The 24,606-nt window shown below is 38.6% G+C and overlaps 1 protein-coding gene across 1 annotated transcript in view; it reads left to right on the forward strand.

Annotated features, from left to right (window-relative positions):
* alk (ALK receptor tyrosine kinase) overlaps positions 1-24,606 on the forward strand; it is an 855,459-nt gene that overhangs the window by 809,405 nt on the left and 21,448 nt on the right. Inside the window, exons 16-23 of the mRNA XM_062973134.1 lie at positions 1,031-1,213; positions 4,279-4,380; positions 6,585-6,737; positions 9,415-9,522; positions 13,095-13,281; positions 17,629-17,719; positions 18,625-18,689; positions 19,894-20,023. Coding sequence (XP_062829204.1) covers positions 1,031-1,213; positions 4,279-4,380; positions 6,585-6,737; positions 9,415-9,522; positions 13,095-13,281; positions 17,629-17,719; positions 18,625-18,689; positions 19,894-20,023 — 1,019 coding nt within the window. The remainder of the gene's footprint in view (positions 1-1,030; positions 1,214-4,278; positions 4,381-6,584; positions 6,738-9,414; positions 9,523-13,094; positions 13,282-17,628; positions 17,720-18,624; positions 18,690-19,893; positions 20,024-24,606) is intronic.

Raw genomic sequence — 24,606 nt, forward strand, 5'->3', positions numbered from 1 at the left:
GTATCTTATTCACTTCCACAGACATCAATGTTCTTTCCATATATATACTTCTCCCTGACTTGCAAGGGCGTGTTTCCCTTTCAAAACATTCCCTTGATTAAGAATGAGGGAAGCTTTGGAAAAGTAAACACTAATAAGGGAGGGTAGGATGAGAGATAAATATATCATATATTGCAAGCAAGGACCTCCAGGCTCCGCTGGCTTGACCTTGACCCGATTATAACCCAGGGAAGGCTTTTTCAGCTCATAAAAAGGTCTGAAAAACTCAGCTTATCTTCAAATATATACGGTATGTCAGTGAGCAGATAAATGAATGTCTAGCACTAGTTCATTCTTTATTTCTGGAGAATAAACAAATTTTCTAGATGACTGGCCAAACACTACACACACTCTGGTCTGATCATAGTAAATCTGAAAACAGGAGAATAATTGTTGAGCCTGTTGAGCTTTCCCTTCAATAATTCACAGAAACTTACAAGGCAAATCCTAGGCTAACGTAGATCTCCGCAAAATTCGCCTGTGGTGGTTCTGTGCAGAAAATAGCCTTTTCTGAACAGAAACCACTGCAGTTGGGCATTTAACACAAAATTTGCACATGGTTGTGCTGTGCAGAAAACTTTTCTCTGTACAGAAATATGTGTGTGTGTGTGTGTGTGCATGTGCGTGTGCGTGTGTATCTGTTGTTTGTATGTTGAAATATTATGGTAGCAGCTTCATTAGCACCATGAGGTCAGACTGAGCCAATGTGTCTCTACAGTACAAATGGTATTGTATGATATGAAAGTGTGATTGTGCTATTGCATCCTGAAAATTCAGTTCAAAGAGGGATAAAATAGAACATGCAGGGGGGAAAAAACAACATAACTTGCCAGTTTCTTTTAAAACATCTCTGCCACTGAAGTGTTTCATTGTTATTCTGCATGTATATATGGCATTTGCTTTCCATGTCCCTGTGTTTCCCATTCTTTTTTGTGTTTCCCCATTGCAACAGGATCTTACACAAGTTGCTTTTCCTTTTGTTAAACTGCAGGTGGTGGAGGTGGCTGGAATGATAACACTTCCTTCCTCTGGTCGGGAAAGTCTTTGCTGGAAGGCGCTACCGGAGGAAAATCCTGCCCCCAGGCCATGAAGAAGTGGGGGTGGGAGACAAGAGGGGGTTTCGGAGGGGGTGGCGGGGGGTGCTCCTCAGGTGGAGGAGGCGGAGGATATATAGGTAAAGTGGCTTTGTGTTCAAGGTGTCCCTTCCCTTCTCTTAGTTTTAATACTCAGATATATGCTGAAACAATACTGACTTATCTATATTTGTCTATATTTTTAATGTTATGCAATGCAATGTGTTTGTGCAGGGGGTCTAAGAACCTGCATCACCTGTCCATAATTACACCAGTGTGATTGTCCATTGCCAAAAATGGTTTAGATCTGTTTGGGGTTTTGTTTCTAAATCCTGACCATATGAATTGTTACCTGCCCCCCTCCCCCAAAATGGACTAAAAGGGTAGATCATTCTAGCCAAAGAATCCAAAACTGGAGTGTAGGTGGGAGTGAAATGAATTTCTAGTATTCATAAGAAGCATCAGTATTTTCCAGGTCTGATTAAACACTATATTACTATGTGAAATAACACCCGTTGTATTTCCTTTCTGTGGTGTTGATCTATAAAAAAAAAAAAACAATTTATGCCACCATCTCCTTTTTATAGCATAGAAATCCACAAGGAACTATATCCAAGAGATGCATTATTAGGGTTTTCTGTTACAAATATTGGTTGGAAGGATGGCTTCTGTAGAATTCTTGACCCTCTGTATATATACATATAGTTATTTAGCTCTAGGTAACATTATGTGGGGATTTTCACATAGATTTTATAGATTTTAAAATGAAAGTTATATGGAATTTTATCAAAAGATAAAGACACAACAATCTTACTCCCTGTATTCTGTAAACGAAAGGCAAATTTCCTTCTAGTGTGGTTTTGTTGCTGTTGTAGAGGTTTCTGTAGCATTAATTTATGACATTAAATCTTTGCAATTGTACTGCAACTTTGCCAAATTACTATGATACATATGTGTCCAAATGCTAGTCATTTTGGATTGCGCCATTCATGTGGGAAATGGTTAGGCAAAATCAACCCCAAATCATCAGGTCTTTACTATAAGAAATTATTGTAGGAAGATATGTCATAAAAAGGCAAGATTCTGCTGAAAATTTAGAATCGTTATTGTATTTTCTTGAAATTTCTTTTTCTTAACACAGGGTGGAGAGAGATAAATAAGTGGAATCGTTTTCTTGCCTTACAACCTCAGGGTGCATTTGGCAGGAAGATTGTTGTGCCATAAATATACCTTAGCTTTAGTGGCAATAACCTCCAGTTGTCAAGTGTGTAATTCAGTCTTCACAGACAATATCTGGCTCTTTGGTAAATTGTTGGAAGTTGCCAAAGAAGCTAATGAAAGTAGCAGTGTTGGAGACCACTTACAATACATCTTCAGACACTGAAAACCAGTCACATTCAAATCATGGTCACCTTTAAGAGGTGGAAATACAGTCTTCCCTACCTGTTTCAATCTCTTTGACTATCCTACATCTTATCTCCTCTGAGTGGTCTTTTATGTCTTATGTTATTAGCTGTCTCTTTGACTGCAGTGTGGGACAGGTGTGGTGAAGTCATTATGAGGTAGTCTTTTTCATGACTGTTGATTGGTTATTTGCTGTGAAAAATCTCAGATATTTATGAGCCCTAGTCAAGCACCCAAAATAAATATCCGTAAACATGTACAGAGGAATATACTAGCCCCCGTTCTCTTGGTTTTAATCACTGTGGCCTCTGGCCTCCCTCACACAGAACCGTTTTTTTTTATGAAGAGGTGAATATCCTGTAGCTATGAAGGTTCTCCCTCTGGGTTTGAATATTTGGAAACCTTTTCAAAATTGTGTGGAGATACTCTGGAAATCTAGAAATCTCTCAGGAAGTCAATCCTTCAAGTGTAAGGGCGACAAAACAATAAAGGAAGGATTGGATTAACATCCTTCCTCTCTTTGTGTGTTTGTGATGCACTGATTTCTTCTGGCTCAGTGGGGCGGTTGGATATGTCAGATCCTGAGGAATGTTAAATGTTGTTTGAACCAGAATGCTGCAAGCCCTGTTCTCAACATATGGCTGATGGGACAGAATAAACCCCATAAAAAAATAAATTACCTTGAGATGACTTCATCACATCAGTTACCACTCCAAAATAGTAATTTGAAACCACCCCAAAATTTATGAACCCAGAGAAAGCAAGTGATAGATAATTGCAAAACCCCATTTAACTGGATGTATATTATGTATGTACATTGTTTTGAGAAACCAAATGCTTGTTATGTAATTAAATTTGCAGATGTCCTTTTTCTATCACCTATGTATAATCAAGAGATATAAAACTGAAATATCACTTTGGGGATTGGATAGATAGTTTGATTGATTGTCAGAAAAAGGAATAAGAATGAGTGATAAGAAAGGAGTATGTATTGTACAATACAGACCAGGTTAATAGCCTGGAATCTGTATGACATCACTTACTCAAAACAGTCATATAAACCCACATTCCTCCTTTCTAGATGGGTTGACAATGACTAAAAAAGATAAAAGAAAAATGCTTTCATATGATTGCTGCTTCGGTGTGTCAGCTTAACTGTTACGTACCCTGTCATTTCTGGTATTTCAATGAAACAACTATTTGGAGATTTATTTTATACCATTTCTCCAGACTTATAATCTTTGTGCTCAGTGCATCTGCCTTGGACTGGGCTGAAACATTTATTGCTTCATTAGCACAACAAAAGTCATATAAAACCAAAATCCTGAAAGTTAAAAGCCTGGAGGTGCATTAAAGTGCGACCCATTATGGCATTTACTGGATATTTTGCTAGATGAATGCCCTTTTCTCTGTCAGATGCTCTTTATTTTGTAGTGTTGATTGTTGGTATTATGTTTTTACCTATCATGGTGACAAATGTCAGAAGAGTAGCCACGTTCATATTTTGTAAAAAAAAAGTTTTAAAAATACCCGAAGCAATGCTCAAAGATGAACACCTATATTATGGCATAAAATTTGGAGGTCAGAATCCTTTCCCTCATCTTTATGCAATGATGATGATGATGATGATGATGATGATGATTTGCCAAAATGCTAGTTCAGGTATCTAGTTAAGGTGTTGCAGGACTCCTTTGTTGGTTTTGTGTCTAATTTTAAAACTTTGCAGTGCAAAATATTCTAAGCAATTTCCCCTTCTCTATAGGTGGCAATGCAGCAGAAAACAATGATCCAGAGATGGATGGAGAGGATGGTGTTTCTTTTCTAAATATCCAATATGGAACATTATTTACCCCTGCATTAAAAGGTACTATCATCAATCAAGGACAGTTATTTTTAATGGTGTACTTGTTGAAGAATGCATGAGAAGCTGAAAACTTATTTTTACGCCAAGTAGTCCCTCAAGTAATTTATTACTATTAATGTTGCTTCCCATCTTAAAAATTTAAGCTAGTTTTGTTACTTGAGATCTAATGTAGCGTAGTGGTTTGAGTGTTGGAGTATAACTCCAAAGACCATGGTTTGAATGCCCACTCAGCCATGGAAACTCCTTCGGTAAGTTGTCCTCTCTCAGCCCTAGAAAAGCCAATTATAGATTTACTTTAAAGTTGCCACAAATGGGAAGCTACTTGAAGGCATACAACAACAATAGCAGCAGTAGCAGCAAGTTTTGTTACTTGCTATTTTAGTCATAACTTTTTCATTGCTTGTTAGATATCTTCTTTAAAAACAGTAAAAAAGTTAATTAAAAAGTGGCACATTTACCACTTTTTGGAATTGATGGGTGAGATTGCTGCTGGGTGCCTAAAATGGCAGCCATTTTCTCACAACTGGGATTTCCACTTCCTGGTCCCTCTGCCGGAGACAGCAACTAATCAGTTCAGAGTACTCACTTTGAACTGATTGGTTGATTCCAAGAAGACCAGAGCGAAAATACGCACTTCACTCAGGTTGGCTGCAGCCTCATATATCCCAAGCTGCTGGCCAGTCCCAGCAGTCATCTCCTGAATGTCATCCCATCTATTCACTCTTTTTCTCTAATTTTCTCTTGTCATAACACGTTAGGCTGGCATAGGTCCTGGCTCCAGGTTGTGGAGTTCTGTGCCCAACAGGGAATTGATTTGTACCATTGGATTCATATGAGGACCCGGGGGGCAGTGGGCACAGCAGATCTGTCGTGTGGCTGTCTACAAGCCACATCTGCAAGCCTGGTGGGAGGGGGGAATAGGTAGCCCATTGGGATATTTTACCCATCTGAACCTTTCCCTGCAGGTCACTTATGGTGATCTGACGTTAAGCCAGTTAGAATGGGTTTATCGATCAACAGGCGGGTTGGTCAGCACCTGAATGCAAACCCATATGTGGTGCCAGTTGCTTCTGCAGCTTGAACCAAATTTGGAGTTGTGACCATACCTCTCCACAAAATACAAGCTTATACTTTATATTTACATTAATTAGTTCACAAGTCATGTAAGCTCTATTCAGCAGTTATATCATGTATCAATGTATTCACAATGTTGTGCATTGAAGTTAATGCCGTCCTTTGCCTTGTGTATCACCATTTCATTGCACCTTGTATTGTTATCATTAAACATCTGTTACCTTTCGCAATCTGTGCTTGGTGCACTTGGACTCACTCCCCACTTGCCCATGCAGTAGGAAAATGTCCAAGAATATACCATATAAAATTTCATTTTAAGATTATAAACTACATTTGAAATAACTAAAGCACTTGGGTTCCTGTTGGCGCAGTGGATTAAACTGCTGAGCTGCTGAACTTGCTGACCAAAAGGTTGGCAGTTCAAATCCAGGGAGCAGGGTGAGCTCCCGTTGTTAGCCCTAGCTTCTGCCAACCTAGCAGTTCAAAAACATGCAAATATGAGTAGATCAACAGGTACCGCTTCGGTGAGAAGGTAACGACACTCCATACATTCATGCTGGCCATATAACCTTGGAGGTATCTACAGACAATGCCGGCTCTTCGACTTAGAAATGGAGATGACTACCAGCTCCCAGAGTCAGGCATGACTAGACTTAATGTCAGAAGGAAACCCTTACTTTTGGAAACCTTTTGGAAACCTTTACTAAAGCAGTTGGATATTTTTGTCCCAGGCAGTATGTCTTATTCCGTTTAATTATGCATAAGTGGAGTTATGGATCCTGTTCAAATAGTGCATGTGGATGTGCCTGAGACATGCATTCAGTTGTAAGTTTGTGTGTGTATTCATTCTTACATTACCATTCAGCCATCCATACGAGATAGATTAAGAAATATAGCTTCAGCCAACAGGATTCTTAATGCAAAGATCTTGCACATGCCACTAAAACCACGTTTCAGGTGGTTCCCCAATAGAAACCCTTTGCTATAAGTGTTAACTTGGTCCTCGTAATACATGCATGGCTACCTTCCTGATTAGAATACCTCAGATCCCCTATGGAAATGTTTCACTGAGCCCTACAGTCATGTGGAAATATTTGTCTGAGTAACATTTTATTTTGCCTCTTCTCTAGTGACTGAGGGGCATGGGGAAGTCAACATCAAGTTGTATGTGAACTGTAGCCACTGTGCCCATGACTTATGCTATAGGGACGTGAAGACACAGGAAATTGTTTGCACTTGTCTCTATGGATATGTCTTGGCTGAAAATGGTATCTCTTGCTCAGGTAAGAAGTCAGTAGTCCTTTCCCAAATTAATTATGTGGATAATGGGAACTGGGGTCATGGTTTTGTTGTGGCACAGTCCCTTGCTTTCTGTTCCTGACCTCTGTGTGTTGAATGAAGTGGGAGCCAGTTGTAGTTGCAGAGTAGGAGTGGGGAAGGGTAAAAGGTCTGAAGATTTTGGAGAGTATTTGTATTTTTGCACATTCAGGAATGCTTTTTCTGTGGATTTCAAATGCTTAAAAATAGCTATTTAAAAATATGGGGACCCTAGGGGTTTTGGCAAGGGGTTCTAGAGGCTACAATAGTAGAGTCCAGGAGCCACATAGTCACATAACTGTGTGAGTTAGCCCTGCTTTCCTTTACTCACACAATTGACTTGTGAAGTTTTCCACTGAGACATCTGTCTTTGCTGTACAAGGTTTGTAATTGGTGGCTAGGCTGTAAATCAGCAAGCCTCCAGCAGGTATGGATTAACCATGGTGCTAAGTGGAATAGAGTTCTGATCCCCAAGCAAACAGGATTCTGTTGTGTCACACGGGTTGTGGAAGTCTTCAGTATGAATGTGCACAAATGTTCTTGCATGTATAAGTTCTTTCAAAAGTAGATGGAACTAAGACATCCCCTCCAAAACATCCAGGCACACACTTGCACTTATCTCAGTTCATTTCTTTTATCTGATGGATTCAGCTCCCTTTTATGAATATTGTTCTCCTGTTGTGTAATCCTGCCTTTCTTCTCTTCCCTGCCTTTTCATTGCACCAGTTGTCATTATGCTCTGTGTAAAGGAGGGCAGATTTTTGTTGCAGTCAGCTCTCATGGTCTTCTGACCTCCAATAGCCCACTGTTTCACTTTCTCAGTTAAGATCATAGAAGCAGATGGTTTCTGATTAGAAAATTAACACCATCACTCAATGGATATGAAAGGGAAGTCATAAAAACTGAGAAGGAGGAAGTGTTAAGTTGGCAGGACTAGAAAACAAAGCAGCTGACTGTTTCAGAGTGAATGTAGGTATTTGAGCAATGGAAGGGGTGTGAAATATTTTTAAAGGAAAGAAAGAAGTCCATTTATATCAGAAACAATTAATTTGTCTGTGGAAAGACTGAACTGTAAGAAGGGAGCTGTGTTAAAGAAAGATTAATTAATCTCTTATTAAAGCATACTGAAGAATATCGCAGCATGTCAAATGAATGTCTGCTGCGCATGGCGACCGACTATTCTAGAAATTTTAGTCCAAACTCTGTGCCAAGGCGTGTGGAAATGAACCAGCCTATTCTATTTTACAAGTCAAGATCCTCCAAAATTCACCACTGTGTCCTCTTACTCCAAGGCAAGGAAGCAAGAAGCCATGATTTCTGTGGAAGAATATGCGCACTGCTGTCAAAAATAAATAATAAGCCACAACTTTTCCATGATGAATTAAAGCATGATAAAACACCACAATAATAGAAACAAGGGGAGCATAGAACTAAAATCAGATCAAGAAATATTTGACTAGAAAATTAAAAGTCATTTCCCTGTTGTTAGTGAGATATAGGAGGTTCTAGGCTACTTTCCATGGAGACAACTTCCCAAAGACAACTGAGAAAGCCCTCTCTCCTACTACCACCTGACTATTCTGAGAGGACAAGGGCACTTGGAAAGGTATCTCCAAAGATGACTGCAATATTCAGGCAGGTTCACGTGGTGAGAATACAGTGGGAGGGGGATGTAAAAGTACCAGGTTGTTTTAAATCTCCCTCACAATTATCCAGTCTTTGTCCTTTCAATTTCACCTTATATATCTTACCATCTCAGGACAACAGTAGTCTTCATTTGCATGCAAACAGGGGAAATGTCCTCCTTTTCTTATTCTCTGATGATGAGGTGACTGTGCATATAAAGTTCTCGAAGTGTAAATTGTGCACATTGTGTGCATTGTTTTGATCTTGCATAGCCTACATTGCTTATTCATTGTGTTCTACCGGCAATATAATTCTGTGCCAAAATTTATTCACAAAGGGAGCAATGTCTAATATTAGTGGTTTTCTTTCCATTGTCTTCAAGAAATGCCCAGTTTTCAGAGTATTTGCAGTTCAGGACTGATTCTTTGCAAATTTGTAAGTGGGTCCTGAAAAGAAACAGCATTTCCTGTGCAGAAAATGCTATAATTAAAGACTTCTATGTGTATTTGCTTTTAAAGTTGCCTGTCAGGGTATGATGGCCCCATGAATTTCATAGCGATTTCTTAGACAAGGCATATTCAGAGGTGGTTTAGCAAATTCTTTCCTCTAAAATATAGCCTGTAGCACATGATGTGCAAATTTTGTTTTTTTTGTTTTTTTGTTTTTTTGTATACAAAACAAAAACATACAAATTCTGCTCCAACTGGCAAGATTCTAATCAGTCCAGCATTCTTCTCCCAAGGGTATCCTGAAACCTGAAAAACATATTTTAGAACATTTTTAAATACATCTTGACATTATTTCTACCCCTGTGTTTAAGTCAACCTAATGGCATTAACCTCACAATTTCAAAATTATAAATATTATATATATGTTTATTTATTTAGAGGTGTCAACTTGAACAAAAATCTTCTACAATTCAATAATGCAATGTGTGATAGCTCCTATTTTGTTAAAAGTACATTTCAAGTATATGATGGGCACTGAGAATAACAAACACTTTTTCTTTTTATGCAGCTGAAATGGTGCAGCCAACGAAGAACCCTCCTCTCTCCTTGGTCTTGTCTGTAGTGACTTCTGCCCTTGTTGCATCTCTCATTCTGGCCTTCTCAGGGATCATGATAGGTGAGTTCCCTGTTCATCTAGAATTTGCAGAAATCATCCATAGTCACTGTATGTGATGCATCCTCCTCCCTTAACCATCTAAATCAGGCATGGGCAAACTTCAGCCCTCCAGGTGTTTTGGATTTCAACTCCCACAATTCCTAACATCTGGTAGGCTGTTAGGAATTGCGGCTGTTGAAGTCCAAAACAGCTGGAGGGCTGAAGTTTGCCCATGCCTGATCTACTTTTACATGTTTGTCATTAACCCTTAATGCAGAATTGGAGTCAAGTAAACTTTTATATGGCTTGCAGGATGCAAACTTCAGTGTTAGTTCTCCTTAAGGAAGAGCAGTTGAAAACAATGAGACTGCTATAAATTGCAACTAGCATTTGTCATAAATTTCAGTGGGTTTGCTCCACCCAAGACTAACACTGGACTTACTTTGGATATTCCACTATCACAGGTAGCCAAGAAAAATAAAGAATATTTAATTAATAAATCAGATTAATTAAAGGAGTAATTTACAATAGTAGATTCTTTGTTTTGCAGAGTGTAGAATTATTTATGCACATATTAGCACACATGCTGTGTCCTTTTGACTGGTTCCTTATCAGTTTTGCAGTAGAGCAAATAGGCTCATTGACTTTTTTTCCTGCAGGATCTCTGTGCAAATTCCACTCCAGCTAGAAAATAACTTGAATAGGTTTTTAAAAAAACAAATTAGAGCCTCTAAGCCAAAATAAAGAATGTGTTGTCGAAGGCTTTCATGGCCAGAATCACAGGGTTGTTGTGTGTTTTCCGGGCTGTATGGCCATGTTCCAGAAGTATTCTCTCCTGATGTTTTGCCCACATCTATGGCAGGCATCCTCAGAGGTTGTGAGATATATTGTGAGGATACAGCCTGGAAAACACACAACAACCTCAAAATGAAGAATCTTTGGTAGAAGATAATGGTGATGACAATGATAGTGATAACCTTGTTTTATTCTCTAAAACAAAATACAAAGAAGGTCTATCATGTTGGGCCTACTATGGCCATCACCTCCAACCAACACAGTTGATGTAAAAAGAATGTGGAAGCTGAAGTCCAAAACCACTGAAGAGCTAAAGGTTTCGTCACCTGGGATCTAAACATTTGTTTCTTTTTTGTTCCTGGCTGAACTTTCTTGTCATATTGTCAACCTACATTTCATTGCATTTTAGACATTAAAGAGACAGAGAAAAACTTTGTGTGTGTTTAGTTGGATGCTTTTCCCCCTTGGTTACTCATGTTCCACGCTTTCATCTCAAGACCTTAAATTGATCTTTTACTAAGTTATCAAAAGCAAGAGTCACATTTTAAAAGAAATGTAAGAACATTGGGACATAATTTTAAATCTCTCCTCTTGTTACTTAGAAGGGTTTATTCCATCGGCATTTCTCATCCTAGTCCTGCCCCTTGCACACAGCAAAATAACTTTATCTCTCAGAACAGACACCATGCCTTATACAGCTAAATCTACAGCAGAACTACAGGCAGTATGGTGTTAATCCGCCCAGAGTCAAAAGAGTGCTTGGGGAACTTCTATGCCCATCTCCAATTACTTTTTCAAAGTAACGTTTTGCATGTCCAATTAATTCTGATCTGTGCTTTCCCCCCAGGCATGTAAGAGCTCCCACAGGAACTTTGAAAGGTTACAACAAGGACTAGATAGATCTCTTTCAAATTGTCAAAGGTTCAGCTGCCCCCTTTAAAAGGGCAAAACATTCCAAGGGCAAAAGCACAGATAAAAGAAGCAAAGAAAACTTGCTTTAAAAAAAAAATCAGACTTTTTCAACCATGGTGTCAAACTGCATTTTGTATGAAGTGGCTCAGGGTCTATACAGGGGCATAGGCTTCCTTATTGTAGAAAAAAACTGCAGTCACAATAAGGATCATTTTAGATTTGTGGGGTGATGATGTGTAATTCATCCCCACTCCCAAAAATCATAGAGTCACAGAATTGTAGACTTAGAAGGGATCCCAGTGATATCTGCTCCTACCATCTGCTAATGAAACATTCATCCGAGCTTGATATATTATTTAGAAAAACTAGCACCTTTGCATTACTTTTTTGACCAATTATTCATCATCATCATTCATTAGACAGTTACTTTCATTTTAAAAAAAATAGGCATGTCTGGAATCAATATGTACAGTAGCACTGGGCCCAAATGAGAAAACAAAGTTGAAAGCATGAACTTTCATAAACTAAGTCTACTTCCTCAAATGCAGGTCTATATTGTCCTAGTCCAAAACTGGACTCAGTGTTGAACCTAACTGGAGAATTTGGCCCTGATATCTGAGGTAGTAAACGGGCTAAGAAAGCTCAAGCTATCACTTTCATTCTCTGTTGGTCTCTGAGCTGCTGCAAGTTTCTATTCATAGTGTTACTTTTAAGCTATTTTTCAAAAATTGAAAAGTGTTGCAATTCTGGCTTTTTGGGGGTATTTTTCAAAAATTGAAAAATCCCCCCCCCCCCCCAAAAAAAAAGCCAGAATTGCAACACTTCACCAAAGGAATACAAGAAAGCAACAGCTAAGTATTATTTGTTACAGAAAAATACGTAAAATATATTAAGGCTAAAACATACAAAATTGACTTCAATTGCCTCCTTCTTGTCTCCTCAAGTGACAAGTAAAGTCATCACTTCTGGCATATTACATGCAAATTTAGATAATCCTTCATCCTAGGTTGTGATTTTTTTTAAGGTTACATGCAATACAAAGAAGTGCATTTAGACATCATTTTAAAAGGTTCCTCTTGTTTACCTGATAATTGTGTACATGTGTACATACAAGTTTGAATAATTTTTAAGATGCCTTATTTCCAATGGCTACATCCTATGCCCCAGAACACCTTAGAAAGTTTCAAATGCTGGGCAGCTCTGAAACCCAACTGTCCATTGTCATGGTCTAGTGTTGGGCCTAATTCGGGATTTTGATGCCTGAAAGTGTTTGGTGCTGACTTGCACAACCTAATGAATAATCTTGAGATCCAATCCTATGTGGTGCTGTAAATGGCATTTTGTCATAACTGGAGATACAATACTGAACCAAGGGTAAGGCAGTCTAAGTCTTTATCACATCAGGACAGCAGCCAACTTGTACATTAGCAGATGCTACATTGAGCAGAGATGTTCTGAAAGCCCTTTCTGAAGTCAAAGAATGCATTGTCGGCATGAGGGAAAGTTACTTTCTCAGAATACCACTTCCAGAATCCCCCAGCCAGCATGATCAGTGGATTTATTGGCTAAGGTATTCTGGGTACTATTGTCAAAACCAACAATTCATTTCAACTCTTATTTCACACTCATCTCACCCTTGTACTCTCTAGTAAATCAGTCTGAGCCATACAACCCACTGTGGATCTCAATCCATCTTAAAACAGTTGGTAATATTTCTCAGACACTTTTGAACTGAAATACTAAACAGCTTTATCCTGATTTCTATTTGAATGTAGTAAAAGGAAAACAGTCAGAGCCCCCACAGAAAAATGTTATCCATTTGACATATAGTGCATGATCAGTGGGAGGCCCACATCCCTACCTAACTTCCTGTGCTCTGTTTCTAGTGTACCGCCGGAAACACCAGGAACTGCAAGCCATGCAGATGGAGTTACAGAGCCCTGAGTATAAACTGAGCAAGTTGCGCACCTCCACCATTATGACCGACTACAACCCCAATTATTGCTTTGCAGGGAAGACCACTTCCATTAGCGACCTTAAAGAGGTGCCCCGGAAAAATATCTCTCTAATAAGGTAAACTACCCTATCTGAACTCCTTTGGCTCAGATACACTCTGCATATAAGAATGAACAAAATCACCCATGCACAGTGGCAAATGGTGACTCCCATGTCATGAGAGTGCTGAATCCATTCTAGATTTTAGTCGAACTTTGAAGGGAATAATCAAGGTGGTGAACTGATTTTGAGGCTAGGGTTCAACACTTTGCGGATCCTTCCTTAACCCTCCTCCAGTTATTAAAGTTTGGGTTAAATCCAGAATGAGTTTACTACTTCATTGACACAGAAGCCATTAACCTCCAGTGCACATGCACCTTCAATTTGAGATCAGCTCATTTTCATTCCCAAGCACTGATGCTGTAATAATTGCTTGTTGTTATGCACCTTCAAGTTGACCCTTATGACAACTCTATCCTGGATTTTCTTGGCAGAATTTATTCAGAGTAGCTTTCCATTCCCTTCTTCTTAAGCAGAAAGAAATGTGACTTGCCCAAGGCCACCCATTAGGTTTCCATGGTGGAGAGGGGATCCAATCCTGGTTGCCCAGACTCTTAGTCCAGCACTGAGATAACTACATCACCCAGACTCTGATCCTGACAACAGTCTTCTGTATTTATTAGTTAATCATAGTGGATAATCTCCTCTACTAGCCCCTAGTTCTTCAGTCTAACAGGTTGACAAAAATGTTCAACATCTGTTTCCTATGGAGGATCCAGAAAAACCTCATTGGCAAAATGTAAGCAATTCCTCAGGCACTGGCCATAATTTGCCAAGGCTGTTACATTGTGCTGCCATCTGGTGCAGTGACCTTTAGGAGATACATTCAGCAACAAAGACTGTGGACTCCTGACAATAAAGAATGACCTGATCATATCTGTTTCACCAGACACCAGGATGACAAGCAGAAAACCCAGAGATAACAAAGCCATGCTATGACCTCTGGTCATATTAAGGAATTGGGTTTCAGAGGCAAACACTGCAGGCAAATAAAGTTGGTTTGAGAAACTTAATGTCAGCACTTCTATATATTTATAGTTATAGCTAACTCCAAAGCAGCCATGGAAATATGTATTTCTCCTTTTCTTGTGTATCACCTCATATTCATAAAATATGTTTTTCCCACCTGCAAAGTGTCAACTGCTCCATTTTATTTTCTCCATGCCCACTCATGTGTATAGCGTTTGGATTTTTTTAAAATGCAAATTTCATTAAAAGAGTGTTCTCCAATCAGCAGGAAAAAGAAATTACACTGTTCATCAAAGCTGCATGAAAGTATGTGCCTTCATGTTACATATGGCCATCTGTCGGGGGTGCTTTGAATGCGATTTCCTGCTTCTTAGCGGGGGGTTGGACTAGATGGCCCATGAGGTCTCTTCCAACTCTACTATTCTATGATTGTATATTGACTTGCTGTGGCCCCATGCATATCATAGGGTTTTCTCAGAAAATGAATCCTCAAAGGCAGTTTTCCTAGTTCCTTCTTCTGAAATGTAGCCTACAACACTGGCAGTCACCCATTCAAGTTCTAATCAGGACTGGTACTACTAAACAAGGTCAAATATAATGTGGTACCCTTAGGGTAATTAAAATTTGAGGGAAGAAGATTCATGATCTATTGTGTCCTTCTATTTGGAAGAAGCTGTCATCCTACTTAGATAACTTATGTTTCATCTAGTCTACTTTATTAGTATAGTGAAGTAGACTAGAGCATTTATAGGGATGACTGGTATCTCCTTGACTTTCCAGCTATCTGCACTAGCATCAGTTAGAGTGAAGCAACTGCTTCAGGGAGCAAATTTTGGGTAAAAAAACAGCAATCACTATCTTGGGTGTTGCTTGAAGTTCCTGCCTCATGTGGATGATGCACCTTGATTTGCTTGGATCATGCATATGTTTTGGGGGAGGGTGCTATTTGCTACTTTTGAGTCAGTATAGGTAGGAGAAAGATATAGTAAATAAATACTCTCCCTAGGAAGAATAATGTCTTGGACTAAAACTGCTTTGTTAACACTCTCCTGCCACCCATCTTCTCTTACTGATCCTCCTTCAAACACTACCTTGCTGCTACTGCTAATTTTATTTTTAGCCCCATATTTATTGTTGCAGACAGTGTCACCTTTTTGCAGTACATCCAGAGACATGATATCCATAATTTCATTTGCCAATACTTCAAATAAAAATCCCCCTCCCTGAAATATTTGTGGGCCTTTCTAGGTTCTCCATTACTATTCTTTGCTATTCTTCCAACCCACATAGAGTAGAGTCTTGCTTATCCCACATAAACAGGCAGGCAGAATGTTGGATAAGCAAAAATGTTGGATAATAAGGAGGGATTAAGGAAAAGCCTATTAAATGTCAAATTACATTATGATTTTACAAACTGAACACCAAAACATCATGATTTACAACAAATCAACAGAAAAAGCAATTCAATACACAATAACGTTATGTAGTAATTACTGTATTTACAAATTTAGCACCAAAACATCGTAATGTATTGAAAACACTGACTACAAAAACATTGACTACTAAAAAATTGACTAAAAATAAAGATAGAATTACATAAAATGAACTTACAGTAACAACATTGTCGGAAGTTAAATCCATTAAAAGTTCAGTCCTGTGAAGATATTAAAAAATCTGTGATCCTTGCCTGCCTAGAGAAACAGCTGTGGATCCGAGTGGGAGGTAGACTGCGTTAGATAATACAGAATGTTGTATGAGAGAAGGTTGGATAAGTGAGGCTCTACTGTATAGTCAAAATATAGATTTTGCAAGTACCCATGGTTTCAGATATTGATGTGGGGAACATCTCCCCCAAACTCCACATGTGCATGTGCATATGGTGGTCATACTGTAGTTGGAAGTAGTCTGGCAGCAAAAATGTTACTATTGAAAGAGGACTTTGCGTGGCACTGTGTAACAAACTATGATTCTTTATGGACATGTCTTATGGAAACGCCCTAAGAAATAAGCTTGCCAATTTGATAATTCTACCATATGGTGCATTGATTTAAAAAAACAAAACAAATTCTAATTACAAAGCTTAGCTGGATAAGCATGGGTTCCTTCCTTTAACCCTCCTCCAGTTAAACAATCAATCATGCTCTTACTTGACAAAAAACTCTTTGCACCTTTGAAGTGCAGAAAATTCCATCTCCTGTTTGCTTTTTATGTTAATTTCTAGATCAACAGTTGGCCGTTTATTATGATAAAATTTCTCTATTGATGTGGCATTTTCCCTTAGTAGGTTTGCCGTCTTGATCTTATTTGGTTTGTGTGCATTGCTTATTTCCCCACTGCTTCTTAGGGTATTGAAGCATCTTTTCAGCTCTTTCCTATCTGCACAAACACACCCAGCCAACTGAGACTCCCTACAAGTGTGAGGTTTTGTAAGACAGATCCCTTGCTCCTCTCCTTCCTTCACTCACTCCCATTTTGAAACATGCCCCCAAATTTTCCAGAGCTGTCAGCTCAGCACACCCTATATTTGCTGTGTTGTGTTTCTGGATACACAAACGCCTGGTGGGATTTGGCAACGCCTGCACGTACAGCATTTCTACATTTTTATTAATCATAGGGTAGAATGAGCAGTGACACAAAACTTGTGTAATGAGCCCACATGAGAAAATCTATCTTAACAGAGTGCATGATTTATTTATTTCCTCGTTTTCTGTATTCTTTTAAATAATTAATCTTGAAACCCACTGTAGAAAAAAAAATGTACAGCACCTCCAGTAATAATGGTTAGTCATGGCACAGAATTGCTATGAATGTGTTGCGTGATGCAACATTTGGTTATTCTTATTTTACAGATCCAACATGCTAAGGTCATGACAAAAGGCTAGGGCTGATTATTAGCTCCAGGTAAAGCTAACTATCAGTGGAAGTTAGATAAGTACTGAATTATTCATTTTCCTTTGATTCAGTGGGTCCACACTTATTGGAACTCATAACTGGATGCAGTCCAGAAGATCTGCAACCAATACTTACAAAGTCATTTGATACAGATGACATATGTAAGAGAAAGACAATGTCAGGGAGTGAATCTGGAGAGTTTGAAGGGATATATCACTGCTATGTAGATAAGATGCAGTTCTACTATTGAAGTAATGTTTTTAATAGCCTGGATGATAATATCACTTAATATAAAGATGATATGGAACTTTTGATGCATGGTTTGTCTGTCCAAGAAGTTCTACACAAAACTGCACCTCTCTTTAAGGAGCAACCTGGTAGTTTCATGATTTTTCGTCCATCCATTGTAGGAGGGAATTAAGGTGACCTCTGTTTTGTATAAAACGATCAATGCAATATATGTATAGTACAGTAAATGCTCCTTTCTTTTTCTGATTTCTTCAGAGGTTTAGGCCATGGAGCCTTTGGGGAGGTGTATGAAGGTCAAGTGGTTGGGATCCCAAGTGACCCCAATCCCTTGCAAGTGGCTGTAAAAGTAAGTTTTTAAAAATCTACAAAGAATATCATGGAAAATGCTTAGTGGGTTTGCTTTGTCAAATGTCTGTTCCCTTTTCCTTAAGTTCTTTGGAAGTATTGCTCCTTATTGTTATCAGAAAAAAACAAAAGATTCATTATCACACTAGTGCAGCTGCATGATAAATTTTAATTCCCAGGAACATCTTTAAAGGTTTCAGTTAATTGAAGAATCTCCCTAGCAGGGATTTCCTGTAGAGGACATTTCAGCGACCATTTACATCTTTCTCATTCTGCATTGATACCCAATCCAAAGTTGTCATCATAATGACACCATTAGCAGATTTTAGCAAATTATTCCTTTCCTCTCATGGGTATAGAAAAAAAATCCTGCTGACATCTATTTCTAACACTTTGAAAATTCAGATTACGCACCACATCAAAAATTATTGGTGTCTTGATTTTAAGGCCTGTTTCTGAGGTTATTTGGGATACTGATACAGAAAATGGTACTGGGTAGACTGCATCAGCTCTAGTTTCTTAGATATTGTTATCATGAACAAATGGCAACTGGTATATGGCATATGTTTTGTATCTCAAATACTAGAGCTGATAGGGGGAAACTTGTGCCATTTTTTGAATCTGTGGGTCAAATATACCCAGAAACAAGTCTAATATTTGAAGCACCAAAATGTATGTTGGTCAGTGTTCTCTCTCTTCCTTTACAGCTCTCATAAATATTGGGTTCCCAGATGTTGTTTGCTTACAACTTTCATCATCCCCATCCATCAGGGTTAATGGGGATTGTAGTCCAATGTCATCTAGGGATGAAGGTTCACAAGAGGGTGGCCTGTAAGAAAGGTATAAGCTCAAAGGGTGGAGTGATTAACTGATGCATGATGATCCATGGAAGTTTTTCTTGTCTAGACTTTGCCAGAGGTTTGTTCTGAGCAAGATGAACTGGATTTCCTCATGGAAGCTCTTATAATCAGGTATGTTAGTTCAAACAGCTCATGGCCTTTGTGCCCCAAGCAACAAAATTAGAAGCAGGGGGTAAGGCTGAGTGCTGTGAACCCATTTTGAAAATATTTTACTTGTCCTCAAGCCAATTCCAGTATGTTATTATCCTACAATTTCTAAAATTGCAAGGTTTAAAACAATAAGGTGAGTCATATTTTTATGCCAGAATAACACAGAGGGGGGAGAGACAGAAAAGACAGGGAAAGACTTATAGCCGAGTTCTTCTAGTTTGTTGTAAAGTCTCTTTAGCTGTACACAGCAATAAAGAACAACATTTTCCCCAAAGTGACTGTTGACATTCAGTAATGGCAATAACCCTAGAGCAGCTACTGAAATATAACAAGCCCACTGTGACCTTCCACTTTCACTCAAAAATCCAGGAAAACCTAGAAGGGATGGGAGAGTGATGTAAGGCTTTCTGGAGGGCTGAAAACTATGGGTACCTTTCTACGCAGTGTGATAGTGATTGCTGGGCCCATAAATAGTTGTTGCTATTTTAAATATTGCTTCATATGCCTGGGTACTGTAGTTCTGGTATATGAAAAATCCATATCTGTTGTGGCTGTTTTCTGTGGCAACCCAACCACAACACATGTGATAAACCCTCCAGAAAATGGCGCAGCAAGGATGTTGCTCCCTTTGATAAGTATTCTGTCTCCTCAAATGAATTTTTATTTCAGTCTCCAAATTTGTAACATTACAGAGTATGAGCTACATGAAAAAAATCTTTCATATCTAGAATTCTTATATTTGCTGTGTTTGTATCTCCTTGGCAACTTTGCCTATTCCTTTCTTGTTCTTCCTTGGGGTGGGGGGGGGGGGGTTAACCAAAACTACATTTTAAAATGCTCAACAAAATGTATATACATAAATATTATCATAATTATCTAAAGGTTTTACTTACTATAAAGCTTGAGACTGCAGGAAAATTTCACTGGAGCAGAACTGTAATTGGTGAGATGCCCTCATTTTGCGCCATCCCTGTAGCTTCACCCTGGCCTCCAGATGTTGCCATACTAGCACTCCCTTCACTCAATGGCAATGCTGGCTGGGCTGATAGAAGTTGCAACCCAGCAAATTCTGAAGGGACGCACATTCCCCAACCCTACTATGACAAGATATGTTGGACAACTCTGCATGTTTTGAATTAACATTTGTCACTTCTTTTCCTTTCAGCAAGTTCAACCATCAGAATATTGTGCGTTGCATTGGGGTGAGCTTGCAGGCCCTGCCACGCTTTATTCTGCTGGAGCTTATGGCTGGAGGAGACCTGAAATCTTTCCTGAGGGAGACTCGACCAAGACCAGTAAGGGGACAAAAAAAATGCTTTGTATTGTACAACATTGACCAATCTTTCGTTTCTTTAAGGGGAATTTTTAGGACTTTAACAAAGAATTTTTACACTAAACTAATGCCAAAGATCGGAAAGTTAATTGTCTAAAGTTATTTGTTCTTTCACAATGTAACCCATTACTGATATTCCTCACAGTAACAGAAAAAAGTCGAGTCATGATATTGCTTGTTGAGGTGAATATTATTTTTCCATTACATTCAATTACTTTTTTAAGAAGGAAAAACCTTAGGATTGATAAAAGAACGCCATGCAACTGAAAGCACCTTATTGCAGAGCTTTCTAAAGTACGTGTCATCACACATTAGTCATGAGCAATACCAACTTGCATGCATGTTTACAAAGATAAGGCCTATTAGTATTGGTAATGATATTCATAATGTACTACCATGTTTCCCCGAAAATAAGACATCCCCTGAAAATAAGACCTAGTAGAGGTTTTGCGGAATTGCTAAATATAAGGCCTCTCCTGAAAGTAAGACCTAGCAAAGTTTTTTGTTGTTTTTTTTGGAAACATGCCCGCCAGAAAGAACACCAGAGCATGCAGGATCGGTAAATGTATGTACCATAGATCGTTGTACATGGAAATAATGGTAGTAACAAGAAATTCTTGATAGGATTCACAGTTTGTCTGGTTATGCTGGTTTATGATGACAACTACTGTACAGTATATAATAAATGTTCATTTTTTCAACAATAAATTCGAATTCTTCTTCATGGAAAAATAAGACATCCCCTGAAAATAAGACCTAGCACATCTTTGAGAGCAAACATTAATATAAGACACTGTCTTATTTTCAAAGACCAAGGCATTGACATCTTCGACCCAGCCTCTGTATGGATATCAGCCAGCATGCCAATATCTCAAATCAAGAAATAGTTTTCTAAGATCTACAGAGATACATGCAGGAACACCTTAACAAGCTAAAGTCCAAAAGTGGCAGGTTAAAACCTGGAACCTCAAACAGTGGCTGATACAGGATGAGAAACTCCGTCCTGGGCACACAAGACTGAGCGACTTGGAAGGCACTGAACAGATTGGCTCTGCATCTAATGGTACCAGAGCGCAATCTTAAGAAATGGGGCAACACACTAGCATGTCGTGGACTCCACTTTGTAGTCCCATTTCTTAAAATTGGCTCTGTATCTTGTGGTATCAGAACGCAATCTGTTCAAACCACAGACCACTTACTACAATGCAGTTTGAACCCTGCCACATGCACAATGGAGGACCTTCTTACAGCGACACCAGAGGCACTTGAAGTGGCCTGCTTCTGATCAAAGGAAATTTAGTATAATGCCAAGTTTTTAATGTTGTGGTTTTTTATACATTATAGCTATATTCTCAATTCACTTCTGATACCATAAGTAAATAAATAAATCAACCTCTAAATCATCTACAGTGGGGAAAATAAGTCACTAGTATATTTATCATTAGTGACTTAAAATAAAGAATGTGAAAATAAGGGCAAAGTTACTTTATTGATGTAACAAATGACAGTTTCTAGTTATTTTCTATATTACTTTTGGGGGCATTTCAATAGAGCAGAACTTTCCAAACATTTCATTGGATGGAGACATACATGTCTCATAAAAAACCTTTCATTTACATTTTTTAAATATAAGATAATTTGTAAGATAATAACATATATTTTCAAGTTTAGTCCTTTCATTATTGGCTGCTACTTCTCAACGGATATCAGGTGGTGCAATGCCAGCTGAACAGTATAATTTCTCTAGCAGTGAGGGGCGTAGACATCATGTGATAACGAGACATGTCTCATTAAGAGCCACATCCACCGTTTTAACGTGGTGAGATGTATTCCACACTGGGCATGTGTATTCAAAGGCAGAGTAGCAAAGCGCAAAGGCAGATGTCTTCACTGTATTTGGTTGTGATCAACTGGTTGTGCCAGTCAGCTTTCATGTGATATTATTTCTAACACCCACTTTTTGCTTGATAATCAAACAGTGCTTCTTGAAAGTCAGAGCACGGTCCAATGTAACTCCCAGGTATTTTGGTGTGCTCAGTGGGATGCCTTCCCAGGTGATCCTCAAAGCTTGAGATGCTTGAAAAGCACACGTCTGCATTTTAGATGGATTAGGAATCAGCTAGTTTCCCCTGCAATAGACAGTAAAAGCTCCTAAAGCTTCAGAGAGCTTCTATTCTACTATTTCCAAACTCCCTGCTTGAGCGCTGATGGCACGATCATCAGCATAGATGAAACTCTCTGTCCCTTCTGGCAGTGGCTGATCATTTGTGTAAATGTTAAACATTGATGGAGCAAGCACGCTCTCCTGAGGCAGACCTTTCTTCTGTTTTTGCCATCTACTTTTCTAACTCTGCAACTCAACAAAAAAAGCTCCTGTTTTGTAGCAGATTTCCTATGAGGCAGGTAAGCTGGTAATCCTTTGTGAATTTATAATTTTTTCTCAGGAGAAGGCAATGATTTACAGCATTATAAGCTGCTGACAGGTCTATAAAGACAGCTCCTGTAATCTGCTGCCTTTCAAAACCATCTTCTATGTGCTGAGTCAGGTTCAATACTTACGATATGCAGCTTTTCCCATATCTGAAACCAGCTTGCTGTGGAATCATACTTGGGTCTATTTTTTTCATAATTTTATGCAGAATACATCTCTCCAGAACTTTATAAAGATGCACAACAAGGAGATTGGTCTATAGCGTTTTGGATCATTGCGGTCTTTGCCTGGTTTCAAAATGGCTATGACTCTTGCTTTCCTCTAGATTTTTGGGATCTGACAAGATGCATTGCAGTTGTTCATCAGCTTCAGTAGCCAGCACCTTGCTTTTGGGCCAAAGTACTTAATTTGTTCCATCCGAACATTGTCCAGGCCAGCTGTTTTGCCATTTTCACATTTATTGAGAGCCATTTCCAAATCAGTGGATGTAAAAGGTTCATAAAATTGTTGTTCTCATTGTCTGGTTGTCTGACTATTGGTTTCTGTCCTAGTTTGGTTACGTCTTACAACAGTGGGAGATGGCACCGAGGATATAACCCAGACCCTTCTGTTTGTGAGCGATAGTATTGTCTAACATAGCTGTCTCATTGGAAAATTATTACAGGCTCCACAGTGAAGACCCATTTAGTGAGCAAACTCTCCATCTCTGAAGACAAGAAAGAACAGTGGATAAAGTTGATAACAAAAGTCGATATGGGCAGGAGTAGTCAGAAGTTGTGGAGGTTGTTAAGAAGGTTGAGCAATGATCCTTCAGAAACTAATACCCATGCCAACATAAAGGCAGATTAAATAGCATGTCAACTTCTCAAAAATGGGAAACTCAATCTTGTCAACAAACTAGGAAGGGGTTGATAGGACACCTAGATAACAAGGTGATGAGATGGAAGATTTTCCATGCAGACAGACTGAAAGAAGTTCACATAGCCTGCAATCTGGATTTTTTTACAAGACTTTTTGTTTTGTATTTTTATAGAGCCACTGAGTAAGTCTGGATTAAGAGAAGATCTTGCACTATTAGTATAACACTGATATTGTTGTTAGTCTTTTTGTACTTATATTTGTCTACAAAGACAAAATACAATCGCTTGATCTGTTTCTGATATCTCAAAATATCTGTTTCAGAAACAGATATTTTGAGATATCTGTTTCTGATATCTCAAAATATGCAAACCTTAGAGAAAGTTGTAAGAGTCTCAAGCACAAAAGAACATAAACATTTATCCAGCATCTGGCTGGGTCTTACCTATCCATGTGCCAAAGGATTCCCCCCCTTTTTTCTGTCATTTGAGCTGCCTGAAAACCAGTTGGAGGGTGTGCTTTCCTTCTGCAGCAGGTTTGGGAAATAAAAAGGTGGCTTCATTGGCTTGATGGCTAGAGCTGAGGTGTTGCTCAAATTCCTAAGGATCATGTTGCTTCTTGGAAAACGAGACTGAACTTCATTTTAAAATGGAATTACATTGAAGGGACACCAAGATGTCTCAGTGTTTGCTCTGAGTTGGTGATAGCAGCAGCGTGTACACAGTTCATTCCTTTTAAAATGTGATTTTAAATTACCATAGTCTCTTCTCATTATACTGATCAATACCTACTTCAAGTCAAAGTTAACTTTTTATAATTATGGATCTGCTCACTGCATATCATGAAAAATACCATTAGTAAGTAGTGACTATCTTGTTGATACAGATAGAATAATGAAGTCTGATAGGACCACTCTTTTGACAAGGTGAAGGAAGGTTGAGAATGTGAATAGACACAGTGAAACATGAGATAGTGCCACCAGAAATAATGAAACAAACAGCATAATAGAGAGCTTGTCAGGAAGAAAACTTTGTGATAGAGGAAAATATAAGAAGAGCCAGACCAAGTGAAATAGGATCAGTAGTGCAGAATTTTTTTTCATTAATTTCACTCTCAAAAGAAGTAATTTATGAAATTTTAGCAATTTTATTCTTTTGTGCAAGAAAGGCATAAAAACCTATGTGGTTTTCAAATAACTATTTACAATTCTAGTTTCTGTGCATTAAACTTGTGTATAATATTTGCACAGAAAACAG

Source organism: Anolis carolinensis, chromosome 1 (genome assembly GCF_035594765.1).
Source record: "Anolis carolinensis isolate JA03-04 chromosome 1, rAnoCar3.1.pri, whole genome shotgun sequence".
Classification (NCBI taxonomy): domain Eukaryota; kingdom Metazoa; phylum Chordata; class Lepidosauria; order Squamata; family Dactyloidae; genus Anolis; species Anolis carolinensis.